The following is a 20330-nucleotide window of genomic DNA, read 5'->3' on the forward strand; positions in this document are numbered from 1 at the left end:
ACTCTCGTCTCATAATTATTATTTTGCCATTTTTAGATACAAAATCTAGAATGATCTAGGTAATCAATCTATTTAAATGTACATAAGATGATTAAAATCAACAGACATGAATTATTTCGATCTAGGATTTTTGAAACATTATCTCAATGGAAACTAACAGGAAATGGCTTTGTTTCATATATAAGCGTGAATATTTGGTTCTGTGATTAATAGCCTATTCTAAAGAAAATCCTAGAAACGATTTTGCATTATTAAGATCATTACTTTTCTAAGACAGAAAAGATTGATTGGGGCGACTTCCCTTAGAGCTTGAAAAAGAGTTACGTACATAAAAATCTATAAATATAGCTTTTGTTGAATTGGTCTGCCAAGACTGCCTTTATTACACTTATGCTAATGACAATACAGCAGACATAAATGATTAAAAACTGCATAAATATATCCCTCCCCTACCCTTCTCAGCTGTCCATGAAGTCTGACATCAAGTCAACAAATAGGACTTCATAGTCATAAGAAGAATACCGGTAGTCTTTTTCTGTCTTTCTTTTCACTCAGTCCCATTACTACTCCCTCTCGCGCTCTGTCGCTCTTTCTCTGTTTCTCTCTCTGTCTTTATTTCTTTTTTCTTCTTTCTTTCCTTTCTTTTCATCTCTTCCACTTATCTCTTTCTATCTCTCTATCTTCCTCTTTCTCAAAATAAATAAGACTAGGAGTGATTTCAAGCGATGCCTAGACTTAAAACCATGTGTTCTGAAAACAACTGTACAATCTCATTTCTTTAATTAATTATTTCTTTTTATTCAATACAGTTAAGTAAGAAACCAAAAATTCAAATAAAAAAAATATTTTTTAAACATAATTTGTAAAGTCAGTTAATGTCTTTAAACATACTTACATAGGCTTCGGTAAATCTTTCGAACCATCATCCCTATCATTTTGTGCCATTCTGCAGAGTTTAATTAGACTAAAACCTCAACAAAAATATATATATATTTATATAGCTATATACATCTAGGCAATCTATATATTGAATGAAAGTCTATTTGTACGGTCAAGCAAAGTTTTATAGGCCTATCCAAAGTTAATCCATCAAAACTGTGCTGGACAAATTTAGATTACCTTGACTCGCTTGTTGACGTGGGAAATGATCACTAAATATATGTGTCTAAAATCATAATTTTTGGATAAACTTTTATATGCTTGAGTCCACTGCCAAAAAGGATTTTTACTAATAATCTTTCTTCAGAAAGTAGCCTAATATATTGCTCTCATGACGTGTCTTTTTTTCGCAGCGGGAATAATCATTATGAAATTATATTATATTTTTAGGTGATTTCATAATTTAAAGAATTCCAGAATTACATGAATAGTTCTAATTGTCGTTATCTCTGCGTTTGATTATTTTGGCATTAGAACTGCGTGGCGATAGCACTTTATTTTACATCTATATGTGCTCTATATGTAATGACTATTTTTAGAACGCATAACGATCAGCGCCCAATACAAGCAGGGGCGGACTGGCTATATAAGCAACTGGGCAAATGCCCGATGGGCCGGTGCCTAAAGTGGCCGTTGTGGCTGCCGAATGGGCCACATTATGTCTATAAGTTCCATAAACGTGATTGGCCTCGCTTAACCTTTTTATAAAAGAATTTTTACAAATTTGAGCAATATTAGCTGCATATTCTGAAATAATGGATTCGCTTTTACCCGTAAACTGTGCTTCAATAAGTTTCAATTCTCTTTACACACTAAAAAGATTAACAAACAACAAAAGACCTATAAAAGTCGAACTAGTGTGAACATACTTGAGCGAATCTTTAACGGGACCCTGAAATCAAAATTAATATTTACACTATCTAAAACAGTGATGCCCAAAATACGGCCCGCGGGCCAGATCTGGCCCGCGACATGGTTCCATCCGGCCCGACAGCACAAAGTGTAGAAATCCTCCTTCTAAACAAAACAAAAAAAGGTTGAAAAAAAAATGTATCTTTACCTACTTTTGGGCCCTCACTTTTGCGATGACGGCTTGGTATCATGATTTAACATTGTGAGTTTATGAAATTGGACTCTGAATGTAGAATCTACCAGGAAAGTGAACATATCTTTACTTTTTTTTGTTGAACATGGTAATAAGCCAACATATTTATTTTATATAGAAAATGTGGCTGTATAATAAGACAACAACATGGCATTCTTGGTTTGAGTCGCGAATGAAAGTTTGTTAAACTACGCTAGAGGTTGGAGGATCCATGGGAATATTTACCTAAAAGAGACCACAAAATGAGTCGGTGGTAAAGGTGCCGACACTGTTGCTCACATTTTAAGTAGCGAAACGAAAATGTTTTATCATGTATAAAAAAAATATAATTGTCCAATAACCTGTTTTTCTACTAAAATAGTTTCAGAACAATTTCATTTCGTTTTTGTAACTTCGCTCGTGTGGCCCGCGAGACAAGTGTTGGAAATTAAAAGGCCCGCGTGTCGAATTAGGTTGGGCATCACTGATCTAAAATATGTAAACAAATAGCCTACAAATCGAAAGAAAAACGTAAACAAAAATGTTCAGCCAAAAGATGCAGTCAAATGACTGACTTCCTTGCCAGTTTGGCACGAACACTTCAAGAACGTCGCTGAATCTCATGATAACTATCACGAAGGAACATTCAAACTCCATTTCCTCCTGGAGATCATGCCACGTCAGACGATCTTAGAAACACGAACTCGTGTCACCAAAGTTGCAGACTTAAACGCTCTTCTTCCTGGATGTCTTTGAATAATTGAGTGTCTCTAAATGTCATCACCAAACAGTAGAGTAGTTTCTCGAAACAATAATGTTATTTTACATTGACTTAGCCGAGCAGGCATTTAACAATTTACGGTACGAATTGATGAACAGAAATATGACACATGACACTTAGAATATCTTATCTTATCTTATAGTTTACAGACGTTTAAAAAAAATTACGCCCTACGCATTTCATGTGTCAATCCAGTCACGCATGTTAATCAGTGAGTTAAACTCTGCTAAATCGTTATTTTTTTCCTGGATGGTTCAAGCAACCCATTCCATTCTATTACTGCACTAAAGAAGAAGGAGCACTTGTACGAATTTGACCTAGCTTATAGGATAAGAAAATCGCCTCTATCTTTGTATCTTTCTGAGTACTTTATTTGGCTTTGTGTTTCCATTTGTAAGTTATGTTGGAGATTGTTATATGGAGATGATAGCAATGGATGCTGTCTTGTAATTACTGTCCAAATGGCCATTAATACATTTAGGGTACAATTTATTCAGAGGAAAGGTCTTTTGAAATCATTATCTAGGCTTTTGAGTTAGTTCTAATGCTGTAATATTCGTAAGTAACTTGTGAACAAAGGTTCCTGCACGTTTCTGCATGTGCTGCAAAGCATCAAGACACTAGAACACTTGCAGAGTGCCATGTTGAAGGCTGGTGATAAAGACTTTAACAAGAAATTGTTATTGTCACAAACATAAACGATCTGTCTACATGTAGTTTGTTGATAAGGAACCTTTTCTCATTTTTTGAACGTGGAGACGTTTATCTGTTGCAAGAACGTTTCACGTCACTTCCTTTTCAAAGTTTTGTGTTTCTGTTTTGTTTTGCATGTTTCGGTTGTTACTTCAAAATGGCTCAAACATCCCGCAGGACGGGCGGGGCTGGGAGGAGTGTGCAGCAGGTAGAGTTCGAACCCCAAACCATCAAGACGATACTCCATAGCGCATAACAGACGAATATGTAAAGCCATCAAGTGTTATGCTTTACTTTTTGAGTTATATCAAAATAATGTAATAAACTAATTTAGATTGCGATTGCACTGTAGATTTTTTTCTTTACTAATTTTGAATTCTTATGACCCTAAAGTCTATTTACATGCAGAAATACAATCGTTTGCATACGTGCATTCAGTTTAATTGATATCATATACAATCAAGTTGTAGACCAATCGAATGGTAATGCCCGGGCCGATTTTAACACCCAGTCCGCCCTTGAATAAAAGTTTTTGACGGTCCTGAATATTTGTCCAGCCATTGGTCGGATGTCTGTCTGGCTTGTCCAAGGAATGAATCAAATAAATCATGATGTAGGACTACACTGCTTCAGGCGACCATTGCTCGACTCGGCCTCTTCTCCCGTTTGTGATAACAGTTCCACCACTAGCAGTATTTGAGCTACACGTTTGAAGGCTAATAGGGGGGGGGGACTGGCTGTCAGAGGCAGAAGAGGCCTCATGGGGGAGTGGAGCAACCGTGAGCCTATCGTACAAATATTCATGGCCCTGATGTCATGTGATATGACACTTGCTCAGGGCCCCGGCGCTCTGCTAAGGTGGCCTCTGTCAGAGGCTATTTGAGATGCATAGCATTGGAAGCCTTTTGTAGGTAATGGCGAGCTTGAAACCACTGCCACTTAAAGAATTACGGTAATAACAACCTCACGGAACTATATATGTTATTTTACATAACTATCTTCATCTATTTTAATTATCTTCATCTATTTTAATTAACAGGGGAAAAAAAGCTATTCCCAAATGTGCTTTAGCATTAGTATCAAGTACCAGTGTTTAATTTAATATTATCGATATCTATCAATTTTTTGCGTTCATTAATGACTTGCTTTTTATCTTGGAGCAGGTCACAGGCTTAAATGTGAACCTTTTTTTTTTCCTTAAATTGCGAGAGATCTAATCCAGGACTGTTGGCTTCCTCAAACTTGTAGAGCAATTTTTCATGTGTCTGTAGAACCCTATTCTAGAGAGACATTCCCTATTCTAGAGAGACATTCCCTACTCTAGAAAGACATTCCCTATTCTAGAGAGACATTCCCTATTCTAGAGAAACATTCCCTATTCTAGAGAGACATTCCCTATTCTAGAGAGACATTCCCTATTCTAGAGAGACATTTTCGTACCGTAATAAAATGTATACTTAAGGTTATTAACAAATAAATATTGTATTCACTTTCAAGACGGCTGATGAAGGAACGTCAAGCCTTCGAGCTCAAATCACTAGTAGAGCCGGAAATGTTTAGTGCAGATAGTGTTAAGAATTTAAAAAAAAAAAGAGCCCATTTAATGTACTGCATCGGGAAAGTGTGTGTGTGGGGGGGGGGGGATTATTCGAGCTGGGGGAGGGGTGAGATCCGCCCTTACTTGCATTCTTCCCTTAATTCCGCCGTTGATCTGAACGTGCTTAAAAATAAGTGTGATGTTACCACTTAACGACCCTTTGTTTACCCGTGTTGGCGGAGCCTGTGGCTAACAACTAGTCCTATGACCTCACTATACTTCTTTATCACATGAATGTGTAAGAATTGTCTAACATAATGTTGTGAGACGCTCGTTGGTTACTGAAGACAGTTCGGGTTCAGATATGTTCTATTCAGTCTCAATCATAACCTTCTTGTAATTTGATATTAACAATCTTAAGGACCTTAAATATTACGTTTTGGTCTGAGAGTATGCTATTTAAAACTTGTCGCAGACATAACACACGGAGTGTTTGGCCCATCGCCCACTTCCGCAATCTTAACGAAGATAATGGGGTGTGTAGATATTGACACATACGCTTCGCCTTGCTATGAGTGGTCAAGCGCTTTGCTTCCGAGGGGTTCAGGTTCAAATCTTTAATTTTCGGGATTTCTAGAACGCCTCTCAGTCATCCTACTCTAATGTGTACCTGACATTAGTTGTGGAAGGTCATCATCATCATCAAACTCCATTAGAGTGAGGGCTTGTGAGGCTCAAATAATCTCTTGCAAAAGCCCTGGACAGAAACCCTGCTGTCCTGCGTAGTGCATAAATGTCGCCATACAGGTCGAGAATTTTTGGTTTCCCAGACCTGTCGAGACGGAGATCAGCAAGTCTGGGGCAGTCAAACAGAATATGGGCACGGTTTCCTCTTCTTCCCCGCAGCGGGGGCACCGTGAATCAAAATTTGGCCATAGCCGCGAGAAATATGAGCCAACAGGACAGTGGCCTGTCCTGCACTGTGCTATAATAGCTTGCTCAGGCCTGGACAGCCTCCACCACGGGGAAGTGCGGTCAGGGCGCCTCATGCCTCAGTTGTGGAAGGTAAAGGCGGTTGGTGGTTGTGCTGGACCCATGACATCCTCGTTAACCGGGAGCCATAGAAAAAAAAACAACAGATGACCTTTAGGCCTACATTATATGTTCTAAAGATCGCAAGCTCTGAAAGGGATGCTTAACCTTTACCCAATCATTCATCTTAGCAGCACAAAATTGAACAAGACATTTTGAGAAGATAGAACTGCAATGATTATCCAACATGTTTCTACAATGTTAAAGCCGTCATATCTAAAGAAAGAGTAGGCCTAATGGTTATTAAAAGACTTTATTAACATATCGATAAGCAAAGGAAGTTATTTTTAAGAATGTCAATACATTTTTAATCCAGTTCTTAGGCACATTTATAAAATGACTATATATATCTATGGACCTATGTATAGATGACTATTTAAAGTAACACCGATGTGGAGAGACTCAAAATAATTCCAACCATCAAAGTCATCGTCAGCTACTGAAATAAAAAAAAATGTGTTTGTACAGTAGCCTATCTCTTTCACAGAGTCGGAACCACACAGAGTCGGAACCAAGTTATAGTTTTAGGTAAAGGAAGGAAACGGGATGAATACTCGACAGGACATCGACACATTCGATGAATGCAATACGTTATTGTAATAAAATTATTACAGTTCGTCAGCCAAAATAAAAATGTAATCTTTAAAAGCAGGGCCGGATTTAAGTAAGTGGAGCCCCCGAGCAGGATTTTTGTAGAGGCCCATTCGAAAGCGTTAATAAAAATCCACTTATTAATAATAATAATATTATTATAATTATTATTATAGCTTTTATATAGCGCTACTTTCATGCTTATAGCATGCTCAGAGCGCTTTGGTCCAATCTCATTTGTGGACCAGTGGGGGGGGGGGAGGGGGTATCTAGGAGTTGGTTTTCCGTGCTGCACAAATCTGCCCGAGTCGGGTGTCGAACCTCGAGCCCCCTTCTAGGTAGCCAGGACAAGCCAAGTTCAAGCGCACTTAGCCTCTCGACCACGCTTCCCACAATAATAATAGAGTATGGAATGGGTTGCCTGAGCCAGCCAGGAAAACCAGTGACTTGGCAGAGTTTAAGTCATTGGTTAACATGCATGACTAAATGCATGACGCGTAGGACGTAATCATCTTCTTTTTTGAAGTAACGTCTGTATTATATAAGATAAGATACTTTAGGCATGTCATATTTAAGAAAACATACAATCTTGTGCCGACTGTGGTAACATCAGAGGACTATATGAGGGCATGAAAAAAGCCTTTGCACCTCACATCATCAAGTTTGCCCCCCTCAAGTCAAAATACGGCTCAATCATCAGTGATCGTGCGCTGCAAATCTTGATTAGGGAGCTGCTGTTCGCCGATGATGCGGCACTCATATCACATTCACAAGAAGGATTACAAAGGCTTGTGAATGCTTTGGCAGCTGCTTGTCAAGAGTTTAGCCTTACAATAAATCTCTCCAAGACCGAAAACCTGGCACAAGACAAAGCAGACATACCAGAGATACATATTGAAAATCACATTCTTACGGTGGAGCAGAAATTCACCTACTTGGGAGCAACAATCGTCTGCAACCTAGATTTAGACACTCAGCTGACAAAAAAAAAAAAAAAGAATAAAAAAGACTTCCGCAGAATTGGCAAAACTCTCCAAGCGCTTCTTGGGAAATGTCAAATTGATAACGGCAACCAAAATCCTAGTCTACAATGCCTGTGTTGTGAGCACTTCTCTTTATGGTACTGAGAACTGGGTAACTTACATGCGTCAAGAGCATAGATTAAATAGCTTTCACCTACGCTGCCTGCGCCGCATAATATGCATCTCCTGGAGGGATCATGTCTCCAACCAGAACGTTTTGAAACGGGCCAATATGCACAGCATCTAGGCTCTTCTTACACAGAGGACTACGCTGGCTTGGACATGTCACCCGCATGCCTGATGGAAGAATCCTTAAAGACATCCTATATGCTCAGCTTGCGGAGGGAGTTAGACCCAAGGGCCGCCCAAGACTAAATTAACCTACAGAGATGTCTGTAATAGTAGGCTAGTAGACACTAACACATACTTTCTTGTCTGTTTAATTGCCCCTTTATTCGAGTTAGATCCTCCCAATACATAGACATAAAGGGAATTTAATTATCCCCCTATCTGTTAATTAGCTCATTCTTTCGACATGTCAGCAATGTGGGTTACTGGGTTACAATAACGAAACGGGCCTGACAATACAATATTTACTATCACAAGATCTGCAAGCGAGACATGAGAACCACAGGTATCAACGAAAGTATGTGGGAGGAGATAGCCCAAGACCGGACAGCATGGAGCCAGAGTGTGAGTGCTGGTACAAACCTCGCCAAGAGCAGAAGAAAAGAAGCTGCTTTAGTCAACAGAAAGAAAAAGAAAGCTGCCCTAAAACAGATGCATATACATGCACAAACTGTGGCAAAATCTGCCGCTCCAGAATTGGCTTGATCAGCCACACTAGATTCTGCCGTCTCAAGACGAAACCAAAGCCAGTGAGTCATCTGAGCGCATCCATTGTCTTCCGAGACAGAAGGAGCCTTATATTTTAGAAGGAAGAAATAAAGTGCCCGTAGATTTAATCTCATCGTCCCCCTTTAAAACATATTTAATGTGCATATTTTAGTTTTAACAAATGTATATTTTTGATCTGGAGCTGCATTTATATAGTACGAGCACACTACAAGCCGAACATTTCTTAACCTAGAGTGTTGCCAACTAGGAAATTTAAAGTGTTGTCTGTAATAAAAAAGTTCAAGTTCCTGACACATCGAAATTTCGATTTTTAAAAAAAATCCCTTTTATGGAGGCCCGGGTCAGTAGCCCCAAATGCCCTACCTTAAATCCTTATCCAAAGGCCTTAAATAAGTGTCTTGCACTCATTAGGCGAAGTCGTTCTAAGTGTCTAGTCTAGCACACATTAGACGAAGTCAGTGTTGTCAAACATGCTGTTTTAACTATCTTCAGTTTCATTAACCTTTTCACTATAAGCACATTTGCTGCTCAATTTGTTTTTTAATGTGCAGTGCCCGTACAAGAAAAGTTCCAGAAATACAAGCAAGATGAAAATAGAATAGAAATATTGGCTGCATGCAATATTTATACCAGTTATATTTAATGTTTATAAATCGAAAGTTTTTTTTTCATTTTTTTTCCAGAAGAGAACTTATAAAAGTGTGACTTGCCTTGGTTAATGAAACAAATAATTCACTTTACTGAAGTGCAAGTAAAACAAAATGGCTTGGTTGCTGATAATGACCTAACACACTTACCAATTTAACTCTTTCTCTCCTACATAACAATACCATCGTTGAGTTGATCTCATTAAATTAATTTAATTTTTGTTTTTATAAACTTTAGTTTGTTTTATATAAAAAGAGATTGCATTCTCCTAAAATCCTATACCAAAAGTAACATTTTCTAATTACAAACAAAAATGTTATTGAAGTCTAATGATAACAAGGTAGAATATTCAAATGTGGAAAATAATTACAAAGAGTTAAAACACTTAAACGTCTGTCTCGTAAGTTTCAGTGTCTAATGAGGTCACTACATAGACACAAATCAAAGCACAAGAAACAAAACAAGACTTGATGATATTTGAATTGTTTATAAACATTCTTGATACATGGAAAGGCATTTTTGTATGTTTGAACATTTGGCAACAAATGAAATTAACAGAGAACAAGTTTCTAGATATCAGTGGTTCTCAAACCAACATCAGTGATAGCACCTTGTAAAAGTTCTCTGAACTAAAACCAATTAACAACAGTAAAATAATATGTGACTCTAGTTTTATTTTAAAAAATGGCTTTAAAAGGAAACCACTAGTTTAGAAATATCATAAAACTAAGAGTATACTTTGTCAATCTCCCTTGTTCCCATAGTCTATGTATCATTTTTTTTATATACAACTGCAATACCAGTAACAATATTTTTCTAAACTGACAGTCTGGAATCTTAAATTTTTTTTATACAATTTAACATTTAAAAATGTTAATGATTTACAATCAATTTAATCTGAATAATTTCTACAAATTGTAATAACATTGCACACAAAATAAGTGTAAAAACTGATAGAGACAAAAGTGCTACCAATGATAATCCCATAAAACTAAGCTAACAGAGTCAATGATAATCCCATAAAACTAAGCTAATAGAGTCAATGATAATCCCGTAAAACTAAGCCAATAGAGTCAATGTATCTGAATGATAATACTCAAACGGCATGATCCTAAATGACATCATTGCTGAATGGGCCAGCATTAAAGTGGTGTGTTTCTGAATGTACATCCGATGTTTTGCAAACATTTGTTGGCAACTTCATGTCCTTTCTTCATACAAGACTCCAGATCTTTGCCTTGCACAAGCTCAGACAAGAAACCTGTAGAAGAAGTGTTCAAATGTCTGTAACACTGATTGGTCGTTATTACTAGAATGAACTAAAACAAAGCATCTTTTACAGCCACTTTGGATAGCCATAAATATAAATCTCTGTGCATCTCTGTACAGTTTAATTTTTCTACAGATGGAAAAAAAAAAAAAGAGAGAGCTCTGTGACTTTCAAAATTTAAAAAAAAAGACCATCCGAAACAATGTCTAGATTCAAAATATAAGGTTTCTAAAGAACTAACCTCCAACAAAAGAATCACCAGCACCATTGGAATCAACAATATCTTCTTGCTTGATGGGAATTATATCGTATTCTGTAGCTTTGTCATCTGAAAAATTCAGGACACATTTCTAAGAGTTTTATAAACAGATATGTTCAATAGTTTATTTATCAGTTTGCGATGAAAATAAGTTTGAAACAAGTTCTTGAATTCAAAGTTATTTTTAACATCTAACAAGAAAAGAATACAACCAACCAACTATATGCAAACTTTGTTCTAATTGCTTAAATGTTAACAAGATCCAGGTTTAAATAACTTGTTGGTACATCACAACACATCAACAACAAAACAAAATACAGTGACTATACTAACCTTGGGCTACAATGGCAGGACTGACTCCCTGTGTTATGACTACTATCCTTGACCTAGATTTATTCACCTTGTCCCACTGAGCTAGCTTGATTGCAATTTCTTTAATATCATCAGTCTGAAAAGAAGTAGATACATTGTTACGATTGGGCAATGGAAAATCATATAGTCTGAACAATGTTAACTATATCAAAAAACTAATTAGGTAAAAGTGACAAATATTGTCACAAGTCATGATCACAAGCTCATATGCATGGTCAGACCACTAAATAAAGAAAGATCAGTTGGAAAGAGAATGTACCCAAAGGATGTACTTGTAAATATATCATTTCAATATCATATTATTGTGCAATTATAGAGATACTGTTTTGTCTGTTCATTTCACCTATCAAGTTTGACAGTCAAGTTGTATTATTCCAATTGCATTCATGTGCATTATATCTTCACTGACTTGGAGCATGATCAAGTGAAATTAGCAATGGTACAAAGTCTTGGATCATATAAGCAACAAGACTACATCCAGCATGATAAAAACAAAACTAATATCAATGAATTTAATAAAAGATATAGTTATGATGCGGGTTGGTAATTTCTATGCAAGGACAAGTATACGTCCTAGCAATATGAATATATATATTTATTTTGCAACTTTACAATACACAAGTTCCAACTTTACTAGCTTAAGTTCTAACTACAAGTTCTGACTGCACTCTCCAAAATACACCCACTCTCTCTCTTTACTAACATTAAAAAAATCAGGTCTAAAATACTTTTTCTCTCCACACATATCTGTACAAACACACAATAGTCACTTTTATTGTCTTGCGTCTTACATCACCCACACATATAGTATAAACAAGCACCTTTCTCCCATTCAGACATTGACTCATACACCCTCTCGGCTCTCCAGTCTCCACGGGTATCAACATTTATTATATTACTTACACCTAAATCATTGGCCTTGGCAAACTCCAAAGCTTCCTGCAAAAGAAAAGTCATCAAAAGATTAAAAAAAAAAAGAAAGTCTGAATCACTTTTAAAGCTAAATGCCTAAAAGAAAACTTGACAGAGAAAGCTGAGAACATTTTCAACCTCTTGCATATTTTTTTTTCCTTTCTTACTGAGTTTGACTGTGAATTGGCCATCAGTATCAGAACAATGTATTACATGTTTACATAATAAAATTGTGCAGTTGTCCACTTACTGACTCATTTCCAAACCAATAATCTGCATAGGGTAACATCTTGAGCATAGGTTCTTTAAAAAAAGTGCACAAGAATGGTGCCGACATGTTCATTAATACAGTTTTGTTGTTTTCTGATGCAAATTTGGCTATTCTCAGCATGGCCTGTGGACAAACTGTGAGTGGATAACCCTGAAATAAAAGACACAAAATGATCACTTGGAATAACTTCAGAGATGCTAATTTGAATGGTCTGAAGCACACAGCTTAAAAAAAAATGAGCCATAAATATTTTTGGGAACTTCCGCTTTTAACTTCAAACTTATAACTATTCTCATTATCTTAAAATCCATTTTAATCTTTAAAGTGGTTTAAAAAAAATCTAATTTCAACATTGTGAACATTACAAACTTACTCCAAAATAAATAAACTTGGCTGCCTCTACTGCTGCCCAAATCTCAGGATTGTCTAGATGATCTTCTGAAAAACAGTTTGCAGCGGCTAAATTGGCCACAAGAGATCTGAAACAAAATATTGTACAATCACTGTAACTGTCAGTTCTGAAGATTGGTCTGAACCTAATTGCTGTGAAACCATAAATCTTAATCCGAACATTGTGCTTAATATAAGAGTATCATTTAAAGCGGAAACCATTTGTTAGATGTACAAAATTTGATTTAACATTAGGAAACAATGGCATATTAATGCAGAAAAGCTAAAAACTAGCAGACTTCATGAAAAAATATAATGTAAGATTATTTCAGATCATAAATTTTACAGAATCAGCATGTTCATCTTTAGTTAGCCATGGTCTCCACAGTGAGAACCTTATGGGATAAAATTTATAATTTAAAAAATCATGTACCTATTCTTTATATTAATACAACAACACTGACCTACATCGTCCTGTACATATAACAGCACAGGTTCCAGTTGGTGCTTTATCTGTGTACTGGAATTTGACATCAACACCTACATCACGGGCTTCCTTTGTCAGGATGTCACCATACTTGTCATGAGCGATACAGCCCATAAATGAAGTGGCATTGGGTTCTTTAAGCAACAACTTTAAAATAAATAAAAACACAGTAATTTAGTAGAAACTCAATTGTATGTTTCATGAAAGAAAACTTAAATAGGACCCTGGAACCATGTGACAAAATATGCAGGTCAAAACTAAGGCTGTGTAGTCACATGAAATACAAATATTGCATTGATCTGTAATCTTCTGGCTCATAGACATTGACTATTCACTTAGGAACTTTTTGAATAAAACAACAAGTAAATCTAAGATATGGTACATATTCTTTAATAAATCAGTGTCAATCTTTGCTTTGAAAGAAATATAGGACAAACTTATTCTTTATACTTAATATAATAGCGTATCTAGCTACATTATGAGCATGCACAAGAAAATCTGGACATACAATACACAATAATTCATACTATTGGAAGCAGACCAAGCACGATCTATATTTTAAAATCCATTGTTTTAAATTGGGTTTCAATAATTAACTAATATAATGTGAAGAACAGCAGACAACATTGCAAGGCTGGGAAACCAAAGCAAATGTGGAAGAGATTGGTAAACCAAGAAGCAAAAATGGCAGGATGGACATCGACTCAACTGAGGAAAATTATCCACAACAGATTCTAAATGTGAAGTACTGTTGTGTCCCTATGCTGTACTGGGAGTCAAAAGGATCAAGTCAAGTAAGTTAATGCTTTATCAAGCTCAAATCAGACTTCCATTAAATTGTGGAAACTCAAGATCAAGCTCAAGTTCTGAATTTAAAACTCCAGTTGGAATACTAAATTCAAGTGGAAAACAAAATTACTTTCTAATACCTGCGCTACTCTGATGGTATTGAGTGCAGCTCCACCTGGTACATAGTCCACGTCAGTAAAAATATTTGGAATCTCTTCATACCTGGGCAATAATAAAAAGAATATAAAATGTCAATAATGCTCTTGTTGAAATTTACTTTAGACTGCATAATTCACAAACACTAGAAGTCCAGACCTGCCTACCAAAAAAAGTCCAAATGCGTAACGCTGATGGTCAAAATGCGTATTTTGGCACCACAATGCGTAACACTTACACGAACCACTATTTTGTCATATATATATATATATATATATATATATATATATATAATATTAGATCTAGATGTCATGATTAGATCTACAATCTAAATCAATACGACAATAGAGATGATATCTAGACTAGATTTGGATCTATGTCTATATAATGAATATAATCTACTCTAGATCTGGGCTCAAGAGTGTTACCGATGCCGTGAATCCGCTACAAACGTAGGTCTACTCCAAACTTTCGTAAGCCTACCTTCATCCTTGATCTATTCTATACTATGACTAAGAATTTAATCTAGACTAGATCTAGACTAGATGGTAGTAGATGTTATCGATCTAGATCTAGTCAATCTAAATCATACTGCAACTAAATTGGATCTAGATTGTAGAGTAATGTAGAGACTCATGACATAACGTAATCATCAATCGTAATGTCGTAATGTCTAGCTAGATCTATTCCTGTATAACAAGTTATCTAGATTCTAGATCTAGAATCCAGATCTAGATCTAGACTAGATATCTACAATGTCACCCAATGTGTTTTGAATCGATAGCACTTCGATATTTTTTTCTATACAAATGAATACGGGAATCAGGGATTCTACTAATGAACTTACAAAAAAAAGAAAGGTCACGTTGGTGTATCAGCTAACTGACGGTACCAACCCGCCACTCCCTCACTCTCGCGTTCTTCATTTCTAGACTAAATCTAATTGCTTTTAAGAACCAATCAACGTATAGATCTGGACACAATGTGTTCCCCCACCTTTTCTGTCCCCCCCCCCCCCCGGCCAACAAAACAAAACGGCTTAGCGTGACCTCCGTGACCGCTCGTAAGCTAGTCAAGAGAGGGGGGAAAAAAGGATACGAAAAGCGTAACGCGACGGGTTCAATGCGTATTTGCGTACTGACGGTCATTTTTGGGAGATTTTGCGTAACGAATACGCATTTTGCGTAACGGTAGGCAGGTCTGGAAGTCTTACTGATGTTTCAGTTACTTACATAGGCTGATGTTTATCTTCTGCCAAAATGGCATTGTCAGCTTTCAAATCATACCTAAAAAATTACAAATATCAAACGTTAGATCAACTATAGAACAACTATGCAAAAGAGCTATCAAAAAGGCAAAGAGTAGGCTAACGGAAGATCATTATAAATGCAACGAATTAAACATGCCTCAGTAATAAATAATTTAAAACACATTTTAACAAGATTGGCTAAGTAGACTAATTATAAAGCTAAGCTGGCCCATAAAATATCTTAGCTAATAATTTAAACCTATTGGTATGAGCATTCATTGCCATCATTTGACCCTAAGTGTATGAGTGCTGTTATTTATATTTAGACAAAACATAAAGGAGCTCTTCAGTGCTGCTAAGAGATGAAAATCAGTTTTTGTGTAAAATAAAAATTGTTCTTATCTCTAGTGGTTTCCATACAACTATAATAATTGTTACAAAAGCTTAACTGTACATGATGAATCAAAAAGTCAGATTTATGCCTCGAAGAAAAAAAAATACAATTAAGCAATAGGTGGGCATATATGATACCAAAAGACAAATTAAATGATTTTGTCAAACTACAGTCCATGGTTTAGCAGGCCAACACTACTGTTAAGCAATATATAAGATGGAATTGTTGAAACACCAACAATATTTTAGGTTTTGTAGAGAAAACAGAAGAAAAGTTAACAGGGTTATTTCTAACTAGGTATTAGATGTGATATATAATATAGCTTCCAACAGCTAATTCAATCTACCCTGTAAGTATTAGATGTCATACTATACAAATTCTAATAAAAGCTTGAAATCCTTCTTTATGACAAAATAAACTCAATTTTTCATTCACACAAATCTGCCGGCTTTTAATTACATTGTTCTAGATTTTATAAAGGTATCGTCTTCAATTCCGAAGATTAAGGATGAGTACAAAATACAAATCAAATGATCTTAAAGCCTTTTCAATTATCTCTCACTCAAATCTACTTCCTCTCACCTATATATATGTTTGTCTCCCCTTTCATCAGCTGTTATCCCATTTTTAAAAACCGCATGGTCATTGTATAAATAAACCATATATATATATATTTAGACATATATATTATGTTACTATACTAATGGCCACCTACGCATGCGAGATGTGGAAGTCATCCATAAAGGTTGAAAAAAAGACTAAACATGGCTCATCAGTGATGGCTGCGATGGATTCTAAGAATAATATAGTGATATCATGAAACCTATAGATAAATATTTTCCAGCACTGGCAATTGTCCCCTAAGTGTATAAGATTCCTGGGGCAAATTCTTAGATAAGACTAAAAGTATTTACTAAAGTCAGCCATTTTATGGACCCTAAAAAAGAGGAAAGCAATAACAAAACAGTTCCCGTCAAACATGGCAAGGCACCTCCATACAAGACCTATCATATCTTATATAATACAGACGTTACTTCAAAAAAGAAGATGATTGCCTAAACTTCATAGGAACCAGCAAGAAGCTGTAAAAGTCACCTATGACTGATCTATGTGGAGAGGGTAAACCTAATTATATGCCAAACGGCGAATGGGAGGACACAAGTCTAAGTATCCTAAAGCCTAAAGGATAATCTTGACAAAGAAATAATATATACTATATATACCGAATGGTAAATGGGAGGACCTTTAGTATCCTAAAGGATTATCTTGATGAAGAAATTATGTTAGTAAAAAATTGAGTCAAGGTACTGAACTGTATGAAATGCTGAGACTATACTTAATATAATATACTAATATATAACTGACTTACTTTGCCAGATAATCTTCTTGAGCTTGTACTGAGATATCCAGCAAAGGGTTGCCATAGCCCAGTAAAATACCTTTCCTGAAACAAACATTTATTTAAGTTGCACTTTTAAATAAAAATCCATTATTAGGCTTTTTTGCACTTTTTAATAAATCCATACCATTATTAGGCTTTTTTTTCTCTGCTTTTCAAAGCCCATTAAAGAGATTAGACACTTGTGACTAGATAATCCTAATGACCTAAACCACCGATGACCAATACATTTTTATTTACTTATCTAATGATAATCAATTAAAATAAAAATTATTTTTTATTATTAGTTTTGGCTTATCAGAACTTATAAATATACTAAACTAACAAAAAAAGCCAAGCTAATAAGCCTAATTATAATAAGGATAATATACTATAAATATATAGCTTCAACTTTAACATAAGGACTATAAAACTTCTTGTTTGATGATTGATTGCATTGAAGTCATTGATAAGTATAGAGTATAGTCTATTAATCTATGACTATGACCCAATAAGTACTAATTCTTAAGTAACAGTACGTCAGTAGGCTACACTCAAACTGGCTACAGAATAGAAAGAAACTGACTACATGACTATGACTACATTATCTTTTACTTTTAAAAATCTTTTTTTTTTAATTACTTAAAATCTATTTATATCTTCTAGTCTAGATCTTAAGGCTAGAATAGAAAAAAAAACTTGATAATTATATCTCTGACTATCACGTATATCTAATACATCAAATCCCGCATCAATTCAACAGGTCAGTTACACAGACAATAAGTAGGTTACACGCATTACACAGGCCAATACTATCACACATGCTAGAGAGGCAGAGGGGTGGTAACTGTGTAGATCTAAAATCTAAGTGTTACAGAGCATGATTTGAGCAGAGATGTGTACCGGTACTTTTAAAATATGAATTGGGATTTTGTTTTTCTCCCTAAAAGCATCGAGTAAATGATTACTCACTTAATCATGATTGGAAAAGATATATTTCTGCGCGATGGTTGATATTTTACTCTGATCGGAAAGGCCTCACACCGTACATCACTTGGTATTTATAGGATTGGATTGTACCATTTTTTAATGACAGAAGCTTAAAAGTAACAACCTATTTTATTTGTTGAATCCTTCTGAAACTTTCATCTAAAAAAAGTAGTATATGATGTTTCAATTTATTAAATGCATACATGTATAAAGAATGACATGTCTCTAATTTTACATTTTATTTTTCTATGATATTTTAAATCGTTCACCCCTGTTACTATAATAGAACAAACGTTTGACCTACTTTTAAAAATTCTGTTTCCGGTGGAATGTAAAAAAATATAAACCAAATCAATGCCGGCAATAGATTGAAATAAGCTAATTAATTAATTAGACCTAGAGTTACTTTTTGTTCTACTGAATGGTAGTTTTGCAATAAAAGCTTACTGGTTAAAATTAATTTTGAGGGACTTAAAGCCTAATTTCGCAGTGACACAGATCTACATAAAATTTAAACTAAATAAGAAAGATCTGACTATCTATTCTAAATCTATTATTGTTAATTTCTATATCGAGGCATACAAATGTAATCTATCTATAGCTGAGTATAGCTATAGCTATGTCAAACTTACATATCCTTCTTAAGTTTCTTAGGCAAATCATTGTCGCCTTGTGTGTATTCTTTGTCGGCTTTACAGTAACGCTTGCGTGGTGAGCAATCGTTTTCTGACATTATTTCACAAGTTGAAATGGGAAGAAAAATATTTATAAAGACAGTGGCTTTATCAGCCAATCACAGGCAAGGCAGAAGGGAAGAAATCGATTTTTTAGTTTGGCCTCATAATTTAAGTTCTGTATGGACATTTTTTTATTTATTTTTTTAGTGTCTTGACCAGCTCTTTAGATCCCGGGCTCATTGGCTATTATACCTTGGCCTTAGAAGAGTCATCTCAAGAGAACAAGACAAAATAATGTACATATATAAAAACACAACCAAATAAATTTTCCCGAAAAACAAAAGGTTTAAGGCGCATTTCTTATTTCATTTACTAGGACAAATTCGTACAAGTGCTCCTTCTTCCCTAGTGCTATTAGAGCATGAAAAAGGTTGCCCGAATCAGCCAGGAAAACCACTTAATTAGCATGGTTAAGTCGCTTATTAAATATTGATATTTGGCATCAGATTATTAAATAAAAACTTTTCGCATGTAAATTATGATTGAGTCTGGTGTGAATGTATATTTTGGTTTTCTATAGTTATAATGTTTTGTTTGGTGTATGGCACAAATTGTAAGACAAATTTCCTTATGGATAATAAAGATTATTATTATTATTATAGTCTCTATGAGCTGTTGAAAGGTCATTTCGATTACATTTCATATATATGTTCATGCATTTAATTTCTCATCAGTAGATCTGTATAGCTACTTTAGCTCAGTGGGTAGCTAGGAATTTCCCATCATTTGGGGGCCCCTGCATTTTCCGTAATATTTAATATTAATATAAAAAGCACTGTTTTGGGTGACCCTCAAGTGGGGGCTCGGGGGGATTAGGAAATTCTTCCCTTCCTCCTCCCACCCTAGCTACGCCACTGCTTTAGCTAGTGTCTCAATAGAGGATGCACTGATACAGGCCTTCCATGGCAGAAAAAAACTATAACTAGCTTTGATTATTAACTATTGGTAATTAATTAATTATTTTGTTTGCTATCGTGAACAAGGGAAAGAACTCATACTTGACAGATGTGGTGGTATAAGTTGAATTAGTCCCCTTGAGGCCTGACTGAACATTTTTGTATGCATTTAAAAACGATCATGTAAACATTCACCAAGATACCCCCTTCTTCCCTCCCCCTTTCACAACTGGTCCAAACAAGTGATAGGATCAAAGCGCGTTGAGAAAGCTAAAAGTTAAACAAAAATAATTGGTTCAAATATTTCTATCGCAGAGATTTATGTCTATTATATATATATATATATATATATATATATATATATATATATATATATATATATATATATATATATATATATATATATATATATATATATAGTAATGAACTACACTTGGATGTGCAATTTAAAAAGAATAGGCTAGCCCTAGGGCACTTTCAATTTAATCGTCTTCATATAGTCTGCAACATTTAGGTTCAATTTAGCCTCCTTGAC

General features: G+C 35.3%; 2 protein-coding genes across 3 annotated transcripts in view; both read right to left on the reverse strand.

The window, feature by feature from the left end:
• Positions 1 to 1404, reverse strand: part of LOC106065195 (uncharacterized) — a 34135-nt gene extending 32731 nt beyond the window's left edge. Inside the window, exons 1-2 of the mRNA XM_056018776.1 lie at positions 1120 to 1404; positions 896 to 946 (exon numbers count right to left, since the gene is read on the reverse strand). Coding sequence (XP_055874751.1) covers positions 896 to 945 — 50 coding nt within the window. The 5' untranslated portion in view covers position 946; positions 1120 to 1404. The remainder of the gene's footprint in view (positions 1 to 895; positions 947 to 1119) is intronic.
• An 8312-nt stretch (positions 1405 to 9716) lies between these two features.
• LOC106057879 (uncharacterized) lies at positions 9717 to 18948 on the reverse strand. Of its 2 annotated transcripts, none has more exons than XM_056018790.1 (11): positions 18795 to 18948; positions 17164 to 17238; positions 15384 to 15437; positions 14136 to 14217; positions 13184 to 13353; positions 12703 to 12808; positions 12309 to 12479; positions 12050 to 12085; positions 11108 to 11222; positions 10757 to 10843; positions 9717 to 10506 (listed from the first exon to the last, which is right to left on the reverse strand). In XM_056018790.1, the coding sequence occupies exons 1-11, from the start codon at positions 18893 to 18895 to the stop codon at positions 10388 to 10390; spliced, it is 1116 nt and encodes a 371-aa protein (XP_055874765.1). In that variant the 5' UTR covers positions 18896 to 18948; the 3' UTR covers positions 9717 to 10387. The 2 variants fall into 2 exon arrangements, with proteins under 2 accessions (XP_055874765.1, XP_055874766.1); XM_056018791.1 differs by lacking the exon at positions 18795 to 18948 and adding an exon at positions 18145 to 18277.
• Positions 18949 to 20330: the final 1382 nt, after the last annotated feature.

Source organism: Biomphalaria glabrata, chromosome 2, assembly GCF_947242115.1.
Source record: "Biomphalaria glabrata chromosome 2, xgBioGlab47.1, whole genome shotgun sequence".
NCBI classification, from domain to species: Eukaryota; Metazoa; Mollusca; class Gastropoda; family Planorbidae; genus Biomphalaria; species Biomphalaria glabrata.

Coding starts and splice junctions, on each gene's coding strand:
- LOC106057879 (XM_056018790.1), bottom strand. CDS start 18,895: ATGTCAGAAAACGATTGCTCACCACGCAAGCGTTACTGTAAAGCCGAC. Junction 12,809..13,183: donor ATATGTACAGGACGATGTAG/GTCAGTGTTGTT, acceptor ATTTTGTTTCAG/ATCTCTTGTGGCCAATTTAG. Junction 12,086..12,308: donor ATTGGTTTGGAAATGAGTCA/GTAAGTGGACAA, acceptor TTTCTTTTGCAG/GAAGCTTTGGAGTTTGCCAA.